Genomic DNA, 14,851 nt, shown 5'->3' with positions numbered 1-14,851 from the left:
GCGACGAATGACTTGCCGTAGTTCTGTATCACAAAAATAACGATGGCATATTTATTATGATGTTGAATACACAGTCATAGTTGATTTGAACATATCAAACTGATTGGAAAGCAATGTTTTATTATTTCTTTTTTTCATGTCCTAATCACTTCGCATTATAAGAATTAAATTCCACTGACCAGGTCTTTTTCCAAAGTTCTAATTTATGGAGGTCCTACTGGAGAGTCTCACAATCATGCATGATATTTATAGTGAGATAAACTACTGTATCATCAGCAAAGAGTCTTACGCTGCCATTACTATTAGGTCTGTATATTTACTAGCTTCAAGGTTATCAAAACATTTTTTACTAAAATTAATTAACTGAGATTCACAACTGTGTTTTGAGCAGAAGCCATGTTAGAAGGAATTAAGGCAATTTCATTATCTAGATGATTCATAATATTTGATACTAAAACATGTTCCAGCATTTTGAAGCAATGAAAGTAGGGAATAGGTCTGTTATTGCTGGCTTTGCTTCGTGGGCCCTTTTGGTATATAGGGGCAAAGATAGCCGTCCTCCAAACTTGTTGAACACTGCCAGTACCAAGTGAAGACATGTAAATTTTAGTCCCATTTTATAGAGGAGCAGTATTTAAGCTGTGGGCGGACATTGGTGTTCTAAGCTGTTTCTTTAACTTTCCCGTTGTTTTTTTTAATATTCCTTCTGATGAACCTAAGTGAATTATATACTTTTGATGTGATGTTATCAATATGTTTTGACCAACTGAGATCTTTACTAAGTGTGACGCCCGGGTATTTAGCAGCGTTACTAGTTTTTAATACTATATATATTTATAATGGAGTGTATAATTGTAGATGATATTTTTTTTCTTTCGAGTAATCCTCAATACCTCACACTTATGCGGATTGAACTCCATACGTAAGATACAGATACTGTAATGATATATGGATATTGAATACGGTTCTACCGCATGAATAATGAAGTAAGATCATACATAAGATAAATAGATAGATAGATAGATAGATAGATAGACACTCTCTGAATATTGTCAATGATTAGTACCAGTTTTATCAGCCGAAATATAAAGGAAAAAGTAAGCGTATTACATGATATTCAAACCATGATGTGAACTTCTATAGATGACATTTTTATTATTCACATTTACAATCATTGATTTATTGCATATATCATACGATGACAAGACATAAAATGTTTTCTATATTCGAAATAACTTCCTGTATATGTGCGACTGAAAATTAAAGAAAAGTAAAGAAATCGGTTGAAAATATATCAGTTGAATAAGTTCAGTACAATGTAACACAAAACTGCCGTACGAATAGCCACCTGCTGGTTATTTCACTATTCACACCGGACCGTACGATTAGCCACTTCCTTTAGCGTAGGATTATAACTTTTAAGCTGAATATGGTAAAATAAAGTACAACTCTCACAACCGGCTGTTATTAACAGACAATGAGGTTAGTCATGTAATTGGTTTCGGAGATGCAATTGAAACATTTCATCGGTTATGGTACAATGTTAATCAAACTGATTAGACTTTCGCTTAGTTCGGAACTTTAGTCGGATCGAGCCTAAGTGAACAGTTGGTGAACCCTGAGCTATTAAAAGAATGGTTTCTGATAGTTTTCATGATAGGATTTTAGGAAAAATATGTGCACAATGCAACACCAAAATAGCTGGCTCTTTTAATAGGGATGACGAAATATAAGTGACTTCCTGAAGTGCGAGGGGTATTGCATATTTCACTTTTTGGTCTGGTATCAGTGTCTTAACTCTCACCATATTTCAACCATGTTACCAGTCTGTTTGAATGATACAATCTACATCAAGATCCTTTGGATCCTTATTCGCGTCAAGTGAATTCACATCCCTCGTATTGTTAAAATATGCTTATTTAACTAATCATGCATGTATTTTCTAAATAACCATAAACATACGTACTCAAAACTTCAGAACAAGAAAAACAGCAGGTTGAGAAAAGCCAGAGGACAAATATCACAGCAACTCTGCCCCTTTAGGGCTTTAAGAACTGCATATCACGGAATCTTCCACTTGTTCCATCAGACACATGTAGCATCAAACTTTAAAAGGGTTGTAGAATCGATCAAGTAGTGTGTCTCAAAACAGGTAGATCGTGACATATTTTAATAAAACGTTTTATAATTTTAATTTTAATTTAAGTACAGTGGGATTAATGCCATGACCAAGACAATTTTTCAAAGTTCATTAAATTCTACTCGTTTTATTCTACACCAAAATCTAGCTCATGATCATTTGTGATGTCTTAAAGATTCAGAGTGGAAAGCTAGCAAAACGTGCAAAAAAAGCAATCCTAAAATCTTTTTCTATTCATTGACTTTTCTTAGTAAATCATTGTCTTGATTCTGTAACAGTTACAGTTTCTAAGAATTAACTTTTTTGTTAAAAATTGACCACCACGAAACTCAGTCAGATCAAATCTGTTATCATTTGACTTTGATACGTCCCGTTCTAAATTATCTTACAGAAGACCTGTTGATCCTAAGAATCACTGAGTTATCTCATTGAGTATTTTATGCCGCCATTCATCATTCTTCTCTCTATCTTCTTAAAAAATCTCTAAAATCGCCAACAGAGTGAACATGTAGTGTTTGGTGAATAAACAAAAATGAATGTTGGAGTTTTTGCTCTATTTTATAAGTATATATTAAACTAGAACAAGGATTCAATAGGAACACAGCCTGCCAAAACAAATTCACATAGCATCGAAACATTTACACTAACAATAAAATTAACGATAAATGATAAAATCGCAAAATTTACAAACATCAAAAAATCATCAAGTGACATTCATGCAGAAAGGCAAGTTGTCATATAGCTGTCATCGCTTTTACATGTAATTTAAATTGCCTTATAGATACCACGCAGTTTTTATAAAACGCAGAAAAAATTGGCTTGAAATTAACTGCACTTTGTTTGTACAGCAGATTACGAAGCTCTTCTATTCGAGACAGTATTTCAACTTGCATTTTTTGATTGCTAAGGGTATGTGAATTCGCCAAGAAAAACATTATCATATTCAAAAACTGTATTCAGTTGTCTTAAGCGACATGTTCAGCGATGGAAAACAAATTTTCCCCTACCATTCCGTTGTGCTTATAAGAAAACTCTTAATCAGTACACTGTAGTAGGCCAAAGTTATGAAGGTCATTTTAATGTCATTCATATGGCGGACCATTTAGACAACAAAGCACTCCAAGGTTTTGGTCACTAAAACAATTATATTCAAAAACACTCTTTTCGCATTGGGGCTGCACTCATTTATTCCGTACCAGACCAAACTTTTGACGTAAGGGGTCAATTCTTATGAGTTACAACATATAGACGTAATAAATCAATCATTTTACAGGTAACATCATAGTCTGGATAGTGAGCACTTTGATCATCCGAGACGCTTCTATTATATACGAAATATGGTTTATCAACTATCAGGAATTGATAGTTACTGTGGCATTCATTCATTCACTTATTACATAAAGTCAATAGTTTGCTAGGTATGCTCATGGTTCTTAATTACCTTGTTGTTCACTATGGTGGAAATGACATTGGAAGCCTTTAGATGACACAGATTTGTTAGCTATCTATACACTGCAAGCGATTGGTCTACCGTAAGGAAATTAATGATATGAAACTAAACAAGTCCCTTGGATGCTTTAATACTACATTTTGAAAAGAGATAAATGTACATCTGTCTTAAGCAGGAAATGACATATTGAATGGTTTGAATGCCATTATAAGTAACATTGTAACATACTTTCCTGAAAACAGATTACAACCTGTATATATTTACTCTAGCTTTTCTTTAGAGGTTGGTAGATACGACTGGAGTCAAACCCGTTAACTCGCGTATGTAGTTAAAACTCGTGTCTTCTAACCATTTCATCAAATAACGAAATATCTAAAAATGGTAAGCAACATATCTCCATTTCGTCTTAACCATTATGCGCGTTCTAAAGTGTCAGTATTAGTATAATTCCCTCGAAAAATCAGACGATTTGATTGCTTTGATGTTCTGACTTTGGTAAAAATAAGTCATAACTTTTTCCTCGGCCATCATAAAGCACAGCAGAGACAGACGTCCGATCCAGCTCTCTGTATTCGGGGTTACCTACTGTCCGAAATCCTGAGGTCAAAGCTAACCGATATCCAGTTGTAATACTATCAACATGCGAACATTTTTAAAATCATACCACAATAAGGCAATTATTCGAGGGGGCTCATGATTTGTTGGAAAGCTATATGAACTACAAAATTTTCTTTTCTTCTGATAAAATCGCTATAGCCCTTGGCAGGTCTCGACCCTTGCTGTCGCAACCTGGATAACCTTCTGCTCGAGATTCTAATGCTTATTTAATCTAAAAGTGTAAACTATATTACCTCATCCGTTAATGTGTATAGATATTTGAAATAAATGTGTACATGTATTGATATATTTTGTCATTCACTTCCATTCTATAGCCAAATCAAATAACAAGTGATTATATATCCATATTTAGAATACAATACCGAAGAAAAACTATATGTTATTTGTTTAAGTTTACTTAAGTTTACTTAAGTTCTCCAGATAAGTTTTTTTCATGTTTGCCTTCAAATAGTGGACTTCATCCGGTTACTTATTATAGTTATACGTGAGACAACTCCACCGGCCGACAACGCTAGTTTAAAGACATCATTGTATACGTCATCAGGAAAACACACGAGATCTTCCTTTCTGCATTGGTTTTCAAAGGAAAATGTCACATATTTAAAACGCTTAGAATAATTCAATAAGATATGTAAGGAGATCCTTTGGAAGCACAGAATGCAACCAAGCAAAATAATAGCAGACTCGGTTTGACTGAGTCTGTTCATGAGAGGTAACGTAAGGTGCAACTCCCCTCACGGCCCCTAGCACCGGCTTATGCGGATATATATTACAGTACAAATAACCGTACTTCATGATACCAAAGGACCAGAAAATATTTAAACACTGAAGTCAAGTACGGGCAGACATTTTACAGCCGCCACACGGCACTTAAGATTGCTGTTAAACCCAGTCATCCACTTCCGTATAGTCATATTATTAATCACAAATTCTCGAAACAGTCGCTGGGATATTTTTTTTATTCTAATTTCAGAATCGATGCAAGACCTCTTCAACACGCTGTTGTTGGAGGTTAGAACTTCACTGTGTGTATCACTGAAATTTAAGAAGTCAAATGGGCATTCATGGAAATTTTGATGGATCTGTTGTTCTGATACTTATAGACACTGTTATTTGTATTGCGTACTAGTATTAGGATCCTAGTGCTCTTTTTATCAAAACGTGTAAAACTATATTACAAAATTCCGCTAATGTTTATAGATATGTGAAATACGTGTGTATTATTATGCCATTAGCGTCCATTCTGAGCATATGTATAGATCAATTAACAGTCAAGCACCGCCAAACCGAACGCCAAATGGTTATATATATATCTACATTTAGAATACAATACCTAAGTAAATCTTATTTTGTTCATGGTTACTAGGATTTCCAGATAATCATATTCGTATATTATATGACCTTGTACCGGTGTCATACCTGTGCATTACTCTTAGGATTTAATTTGGTGTAATTTTTAGAGTTTAATTGGATTTTATTTTCAGGCTTAAAAATGTACCTTTTCCGTATCCCGAATATAGAAATTTGCCTTTTATAACCACTAGCGTAGAAGCCTTTCACATGTCGAGGATAATTGTAAAATAAACAATCATAAATTAAGATAATGATGTAAACTGCAAAAATGTAGCTTTTAAAAGACATCTGGTGAATTTCAATGCTCCTTTAATCAACTAACTATACATAAATCAGTTTGCTTCACAATTAATGCATATTAGGAATTTAATGGCTATGTTTATAAAATAAACTATGGCTATATCCTGGTCCAGGCACTGGAAATTTCTGAGATGCTCTTGAGTGTCTCCCACCTAACTAGAGGCATGTACTTGTTCTTCAAAGGAAAGACGGCTTCGCGTGTATCGGTGCTATACACCGGGCACGTTAAAGAACCAGATAGTCTATTCGCAAAGAGCTAGGCTAAGTTAGCCGAACACGTCTGTATCTAAAACATTCTCTCTGTTCTGGGGGCTTTATCTTACACTGTCCATCTAGTCAGATCGCTCTGTGTCAGTACTAGTAGAGGATGAATTTCGCGCCCTGTGTGGCTGCGTTTGCTATATGTAAAGCGCCTTTGAAAGTGTTTATCATAAAAAGGGCACTATATAAATCTGGTATAATAATAATAATATCACGAACATATTATCCTTGTTCTTGGAGGTTCGCTATAACCGGAGTTTACTGTATACGGTTATGTAAATTTAGGCAGCAAACTAGGAATCTATATAAGGTCTCGGTTCCGTCAAAAATATCTAACGTCATCCGTGACAAAGCCTGACGAATGAACTGCAAATTATTTGATAAGACACAAACTGCTAGAATCAACTCAATGTTTACAATATGTGCCCCCGGTTTTCTTGTATTGCTAGGCCGGTATTCCATGTATCCGTGGCCTTGTAGGTATCCTCTCACACTGGCATATGTCCGTTTCATATTCCAGGCAACATGTACGTAAAACACGCGGTTTTAAAATATACAATATACGTTCGAAGCAACAATAAAGTCGTTTTAATCAATTACTGGCCATGAAAAACTAAACAATGTCGTCAGAGAGCGGGTTTCGTGAATGAAAATGGTGTTGTTCCTTATACATGAACAAAGACTGTTATGCAGTGATTATATTATGTAATGTACACGCCTTTATCAAGCATTTAAGGATTTTATCATTACTTGGCATAAACATTTTTCCAAAGTGATATTGAGACAACGTGTTATGCACATCACCGGGAGCGTTATCCTAAAGATCAACGTCACACTCGGAGGTAAAATATCACTAGGTTTTTGTCATGTCCGTCACCCACATTATAATATTACTTAACATAAATAATTCCTATAATAACAGTTTGCCACTTTAGTTTCCTGTCTGAAAGTGTGATGACGGGACGGTGGGGGAAATCCATGGCCATTATTTCTTAAATCCAACCCTAGCCCCGGACTGGTTCGATAATTGTCCCATGTCCGTGTATTTTGAATTACAAGGGTAAATCTTATGCAGCATATTTGTGTTTAAAATTGTGTTTATGTGGATACAGTTGTATGTGTAAGGAATTTTCCTAGCGTGGAGTACTTTTATTTTGTACAACAGCTTTTGCATTCGTCCTCCCAACGTTAGAAGAGAACTTCATCTAGCTAGACTGCTATAAAAGACAATTGTAGAATTATTGCATGTACTCTTTTAAAATTAAGATTAAATATCTTATTATTGTATTAATAAGAGTGAAATATACGAAACAGTGGGGTAGTGTGATTTAGAAAAGGCATTTTGTTATTAATATATACAAAATAGTTGTGCTATATATATCAAATTCAGAGTCGATATTATGTTTTTAAAGTTTGCTCTAATATGATGAAACTTTTACAAATTATTTACTGCAGGATCTGAGTGACTCAAACCTGTTATTTTAGAAACATATCCACACACTCGCAAATGACTGTACTGCCATGTAGTTTAGCAAACGAATTTATTCTGAAGTAATTCTTTAGTGGGTTATTTTTTTTAATTTCCGTATATACTAACGATGATTAACTAAGGAAGTTGAAAGTTCAGAAAAAGAAACAATAATTATTGTCTTTAGCAATGTATACTAAAGAGACATTGCTTCAGAAATTATTTCCGTAGAGACATGATTCAAACGGTTAAAATATGTACTTGATACTACTTTTTACAGAACAATTATAACGTTATAAAACTACTCAGGACTATTTAACATCAAGAAAGAGCTCTACAGACTAGTCATTTAGAAACTTTTATATTTGAAACTACAATATTCAAACAAAGCTTGTCACGTGTACCTTTAAATTCTGATAAATCACAATGCCTAATTACAGAACAATGTATCATCGTTGCCCTTTATTGTAATACAATTCCGTCGTTGATCGTATAAACTACAGTTAAGGTTAATTAAAGATGTGGAAAGCATATGCACTATCTGACTAATTGTATAAATGCTTCAATACCGCATTACCTCAGAAAATGCACGACATTTTTCATTTTATGTTCTTTAACGTCAGCAAATGCCACTACAATAATACTTTTTTTTCATATGCAACTTTGGGTGATGATAATGCACTGTAAAGTTAAGAACTCAATCAATGTCGATATAACAATGCCGCATTTAGCTCGGTTAATGTTCGACGCATTTAAGTTTATACATTAATGCTAATTCGAAAGGAAAGTAATGTTTGTTTTGAATGTTAGTACAATTTTAGTTCACTGGATGTATATAATTCAAGCTGTCACTGTCTTCTTCTTTTACCTTCTCTTGTGTTTCCAGCGGTATGACAATATCGAACCCAGACGAACTTGAATTGCGTTTATCTTCTCTAGCATTTTGTAGTGTCTGGTTGATGTCATTAACATCTATGTGCTGGTGTCTTGTGGAAACCACGTTTTTGTTCTGTGTTCTCTTTGAATCTCTTGTTGGACTTGTAGCTAAGTCAGTCATTCTGTTACATTGTCCGGATAGACATGCTCCGCTTGCTCCGGCATTCTGAGCAGCAGAACATGTACCGGATATAGGAATTTCATAGCCGTCACTGGTATGATTCCTTTCAATTTCAATATTATGATCATAATCAGGTATTATGTTAGATATTTCATGATATTTTCTTGATAGGTTTGAATTATTTCTGTGAACATCGGCATTATCTAAAGAAATGAAACTGGTTGTAAGAATTTCACCGGATTCACCATTATTGCTTTTATTGGCTTCAGAGTGCAATGAAGAAAGGTTATGAGCGTTTGCATATACAAACAGAGTGTTATTAATGGTTTCTTCAACTGCGAGTGTTGTTGCGCAATTACCAGCGATTTCGTTATCACAACTGTTTTGTGTGTTGGGTACAGATTCATGTATACTCCTAGATATCTGGGAGGTACCAATGTCCATGTATAAATGGCTACCACTAATACGTTGTTCCTCTATTGTATCTAAAATTTACAAAACAAGTCAATATTATTCGCAATATCAGTAAAACCACATATCTAATCAGATAGATGGCTAGAGGTCGTGGACGGTAGCATGCATTTCCACTACCGTCCATGAACAGGCTCAATCAAACCGAGCCTGCAACATTTTCGTTTTTGTCGTGTTGAGCGACCTGTGAAGTTTCCACTTTTCTCTATTTTAACATTTTGACACTTTTGCATCAACAAAATAATGATAAAGTATCTCCTGTTTAAAGACGTTAAATTATAAAAAAAAAATATTCGATTTCATTGTGGTAATGAAATGTGCAACACCCCTCACGCCCCTTGCATCGGCTTACACGGAATTCTGTTTATAGTTTATTTCATGGTCCCTTGATCAAAAAGGATCATAGAAGATACCAACACTGATCACGTCATCTATCACAGGAGAGTTGTTTTGAATAGACTCTGTGATCCTAAAGGACCAAGAAATAATAACAACACTGAGTCAAACTCAGTTCATTCAGTGAAACTGCCGACCAAATGGAGAGTAAATTTTATTCAGAATATATATACATACCATCGATATCTGATACTTCGTCATATGTTGGCGCTAAGGTGTCTCTGGTAGACACTTGAATGTTGTAATATTGCTTGCCTCTGAGAACTCTTCTTAAATAATAAAGCGAATTTATTTTTCATCTGCATGCTTTACTCTTCGAAATTGGAGGAAATAAAAGAATTTATCCTTGTATCTATCCGCATTACTTACAATATATACGATACATACACTTCATAAATGTTTCAAATATAACAAGAGTGTGCTGTTTGTAGAGTATTAAGTTCGCATTTCGCGTTTCAGTCAAACTTGTGCTAGCGACAACCCGTGAATAGCGACCACCTGTCGACAACGACCGGTCTCTGGTCCCCCGTAGAAATATTCTCATAAAAAGGCCGTGAATAGCGGTCACCTGGCGACCGCGACCAGCGACCGGCCTAATTCATTCCAAAGTGTCATATTTGCCCCCAAATAACGTCCAAGCTTGACTATTCCGGCAAGAAAATATTAGAAATCCGCAGAAATTTCACGACTTTCGCATTATAGCAAACATAATAATTACTGCTTGATTGAAAATTTGCAAGTTTGCAGCGGCCGCATTAATACATAGAACATAAAGAGCGCAAGACGCTGTAAAGATACTTTTTATCAGCATGATAATGGCTAACTGAGAAGTGACCCTCCCCCCACCCCCACCCCCAAATAAAGACCACCTGTGAACAAAGACCACTTTTGCTTGTTCCGAACAGTGGTCTTTGTTCACAGGTTTGAATTATACGTTAACATGTCAACTACATACCTTCTTATAAACCAGATAATTAAGGTGAATACAAGTGATATTATAACTCCAGCCAGACTGCTTGCTAAGCCAACTAAAACAAAATCAGGACCGATGTTCATAGCTGAAATTCAACAATATTGCAAGAATCAGAATGTGCTCTATCAAATAACTATTGATTACAAACTTTTGAAAAAAGAAGGTATTTTCTATTACAACAAGTCGGCCTTTTATAGAATGCGGCTAATCTCCTTGGGCCACTAGTTTTAATGTCAGAAAGCGCTATATTCTACGTTTCGTAGTATTTTTCAGCGGCCCATTGTGTATAATATATTTGTTATAATAGTCTAAACAGAGCTATACAATGCTACGAACTCATCTGTTAAATTCGCTATTGATTTTTGTATTAGTAAGTTTTTTTTATACTTCTCGTCAATTGAAAAAATTACATTTCGCGCTATAATTTCCTGAAGTAGTATATCGAATATTGTTTACAGGCATTGTCAGCTTTTATCACGGCAAAATGTTGAGTATTGCATCAGATTGCTGGAAAGAGTTTTCATTTTAATCACACTGTTTTATCAGTACATGAACAAAAATGAAATAATATATTTTAACAAATAGAATTTTATCCCAAAAGTATCATTATCGTGTACAGATCTACCATTCATAAATACGACATCTTCTATGTGTTATGTAAAACAACTCTTGTTTAATTTTATCAATGGATGTAAAGAATTTACCACTATAACATAACGCACAAAGCCATTAAGTATTTCTATGTAAATTCTTTTTACATTTTAATTTGAAAGGTACATACCTTTGTATTCTTGTAAGAACCTTGACTTAAAGTTTTTTTAATCGATGAATCAATTTTTACATATTTCACGGAGTAAACTCGCTGCAAAATATATATAATATCTATATTTTGATATTCTAATGAAAGTGAAAGATACATTCAAATATTTACTACTACGTTTTGGGCTATATTTTACATCTAAAATTGCATTGAAATGTTTCCTTTGATTTAAACATTATCTCCTAATTAAATATATAGCATTTTATATATCAATGTAACAAAAACAAATTAAGTTCTATTACTGCAATTCTGACATTAAAACCGCAAAAACCTTTTTGAAACATTTATGTTTGTCAAAATATTTTATGTAGAAAGCATATCATGTTTTGCTTCACCGATATTTAACGTTAAAGAAATGAGTGCTAAATTATTTATAAGAAAGCTGAATTCAACTGAAACATAAGACTACAAACACATTATTGCATACTCATATTACAGAATGCTCCTTGATATCCTGCTACACATCCCCACAAACACCGCGATGTTTCCCTGTCACAAACGCGTTCTTTACAAGTGTCCAAGCAGTTTAATTCGCAGGTTTCTCCATAGTATGCAGACGAACATCCGTTGTAACAGCGGCCTGAAAATTGATCACAGGACTTATTATAACATGTACTACTGCACGATTCTCTGCACGTGTCACCATGCCAACCAGAAACACATCCTTTTTCACAGAAGCCCGACGTTTGATTGCAGGAGCTTAAAGAACATGTATCACTGCACGATTCTTCGCACGTGCCACCATGCCAACCAGAAACACATCCTTTTTCACAGAAGCCCGACTTTTGATTGCAGAAGCTTAAAGAACACGTATCACTGCACGTTTCATTGCACGTGCCTCCATACCAACCTGAAACACATCCATTGACACAGTATCCTGACAATTGATCACAGGACTTATTATAACAGGTGTTACTGCACGATTTGCAGCACGATTCACCATACCAACCAGAAACACATCCATTGTCACAGAAGCCCGATTTTTGGTAGCAGGAGCTTAGAGAACAGGTATCGCTGCAAGAATCATTGCATGTATCACCATACCAACCAGAAACACATCCATTGTCGCAGTAGCCCGACTGTTGACTACAGGCTCTTTTAGAACAAGTGCCGCTGCATATATGATCACAACGGGAACTGTAAAAGCCATCTACACATCCGTTAGTACATATCCCGGAGATAAAGTCACATTTCACCACGCCTTGATTGCCCGGCTTACATTGTCCACATACACGATCACAGCGACGTCTGTAATAGCCATCTACACATCCATTAGTGCATGTCCCGGAGATATAGTCACATTTCACCACGTCTAGATTGTCCGGTTTACAATTTCCACAAACACGATTACATCGAGGACTGTAATAACCATCTACACATCCATTGGTACATATCCCGGAGTTAGAGTCACATTTCACCACACTTTGATTGCCCGGTTTACAATGTTCACATACTTGATCACAACGAGGACTGTAATAACCATCTACACATCCATTGGTACATATCCCGAAGTTAGAGTCACATTTTACCACGCTTTGATTGCCCGGTTTACAATGTTCACACTCTTGATCACAACGGGGACTATAATAGCCATCTACACATCCATTAGTACATATACCGGATCCAGTGTCACATTTCACTACGCCTTGATTATCCGGTCTGCATTTACCACATGTTTTATTACATATTTTGCCATGCATACCATTCACACATCCGAGACAAAGTGTATTGTCGAAACATCCAACACATCCAACAGGACAAGACATACATTTAAAGGTAGGGAAATGTTCATAGTCGTTGCATCCCAATCAGTTCACAAAACTGTTAGCTGACCATAATTGTACTGCTATTTCACTGCACCTAGTAACTCCACAACCAAAGAATACTTCGCATATACAACAAGAATTTCCGCTTATTGTCGAGTCACGACAGTTTCTTGGGCATTCTCCTGAAACAGGTAACATGTGTTAATATTTCGATATCTTGTGCTTAATTAAGTTATTATTTATGGAAGCCCTGAAGTGACAATTTATTTCCGAACCTCCAGGGCTTCTAAAATTATCAGTTCAATAAAATCTGGCTTGCAACATTTTCATTTTTGTCGTGTTTAGCGACCTGTAAAGTTTCGACTCTTTAATTTTATTTTCTTTGAACTTATATGCTAGTTTTTTCAACTTCCAATGATAGATCTCAAAACTTTACCTATAGTTTTGAAATTCCGAATAAAACACATGTCATATAGAACGTTAACAGTGAATTCTTTTCAACTGCCTTGATTGTAAAGATAGAAGCCTAGTGGAAATTTCTTGGTTCTTCTTCGTAGTCGTTTTCTCAATTAAATTCGATCATTTTAATCTTGAAATCCCGGCTAAGCAGCAGGCACTTAGTGTTTTTAGTTACCACACTAGTTCTACATATTTCTATTTTCAACTTAACTAAAAAGTTATACATGTACTTCACGAATCAAGAGAAATCAAACATTCTAAACTATGGCATTAAGAAATGAAAAGAAATTAAGTTAGTAACTCAAAAAGTAGTAACTGTACATTGGAAAAAATATATAATACACATAAAATTGTTTTACCTGCATTTAGAGCAATTCGAAGTAAAAACCATGAACAAAATAAGAAAAACATCTTCAGATTTTTTAAGAATAATCACATAATTATTGTCAATTTCCGCATAAATAAATAAATAAATTGTTACTCGGACGAAAAAAATACATATATGTTAAAGACATTTACATTGCTATCCGTCTATGTCAAATGCTGTCAACAGGAAGTTAAAACCTAATGCTATATATGGTCATATAAAATATATGTCTTTCATTCCGCACGTCTGTCATTGTCAACCAAATGGGCAGTATGGTGACTTTTGTTGTCGAACTTTGTGCTGTTTCTCTGATAATAATTTTACTAAAAAGTATATTATTTTTTTCTGATTTATTGTTTGACCAACAAGTGCTAAACATTCACAACATTTGCAAAACATTCAATGGTACAAGTTTCTGTACTGTTGATCCAAACATTGTAAAGAACTGCTGTCAGAACTACGCAAAACAGGTGATGGGTATTAAATTTTTTGTAAAACATTTTACATTATAACATTTACATTTCCGAGGTTTGTTAAAGTACAGTTTGTACAGGCTCTATGGTTAGGGATAGTGTGTAGTGTTTCTTTTTTAAATAGTATGTGATGGCACAATTAACCAGGGGGTTAGAACCTGTATGCACACGCCGTCTGGCTTTAAAGCCCTGCTCCCGTCCTACCTTTTAACCTGAATTGCCGCTAAAAAACATGAAAATCCTGACTATGAACAGTGACGCCTGTCAAAATAGAGTCTATTTTATATAAAAATCTATATGAAATATCTGTGGTTTTGCATGCTAAAATGTGGCACGTGACCGTTAACTGTTACCTATTGTAATCATGGGTTGCATACACACAAAAGAATTTGAATAGCCGCGGAGCAGGGCTTTAAGCACGGGCATCCATAGTAAGGGTAAAAAAGCCTCAAGGAGAATGGTGCGGTCATGGCTCTTTG

The 14,851-nt window shown here is 35.0% G+C and overlaps 1 protein-coding gene across 1 annotated transcript; it reads right to left on the bottom strand.

Moving 5' to 3' along the window:
- Window positions 1–7,543: 7,543 nt before the first annotated feature.
- On the bottom strand, window positions 7,544–14,015 carry LOC128555829 (protein draper-like). The gene is made up of 5 exons (XM_053539520.1): window positions 13,892–14,015; window positions 11,735–13,255; window positions 10,470–10,572; window positions 9,692–9,783; window positions 7,544–9,132 (listed from the first exon to the last, which is right to left on the bottom strand). Exons 2-5 carry the CDS (start codon window positions 13,071–13,073, stop codon window positions 8,408–8,410), a joined length of 2,259 nt encoding a protein of 752 aa, XP_053395495.1. The 5' UTR covers window positions 13,074–13,255; window positions 13,892–14,015; the 3' UTR covers window positions 7,544–8,407.
- Window positions 14,016–14,851: the final 836 nt, after the last annotated feature.

The sequence above is a fragment of the Mercenaria mercenaria genome, chromosome 3 (assembly GCF_021730395.1).
Source record: "Mercenaria mercenaria strain notata chromosome 3, MADL_Memer_1, whole genome shotgun sequence".
Lineage (NCBI taxonomy): Eukaryota > Metazoa > Mollusca > Bivalvia > Venerida > Veneridae > Mercenaria > Mercenaria mercenaria.
The sequence above is the reverse complement of the archived record's forward strand: the minus strand, read 5'-3'. Positions and strand labels throughout refer to the sequence as shown.

Excerpts from the sequence above, each read along its gene's own strand:
- LOC128555829 (XM_053539520.1), bottom strand. The coding sequence starts at position 13,073 with ATGTCTTGTCCTGTTGGATGTGTTGGATGTTTCGACAATACACTTTGT. Across the intron at positions 10,573-11,734 it reads AGGAGCATTCTGTAATATGA|CTATGAACATCGGTCCTGAT; the intron begins GTATGCAATAAT and ends GTTGAATTTCAG. Across the intron at positions 9,133-9,691 it reads CGAAGTATCAGATATCGATG|ATACAATAGAGGAACAACGT; the intron begins GTATGTATATAT and ends TGTAAATTTTAG.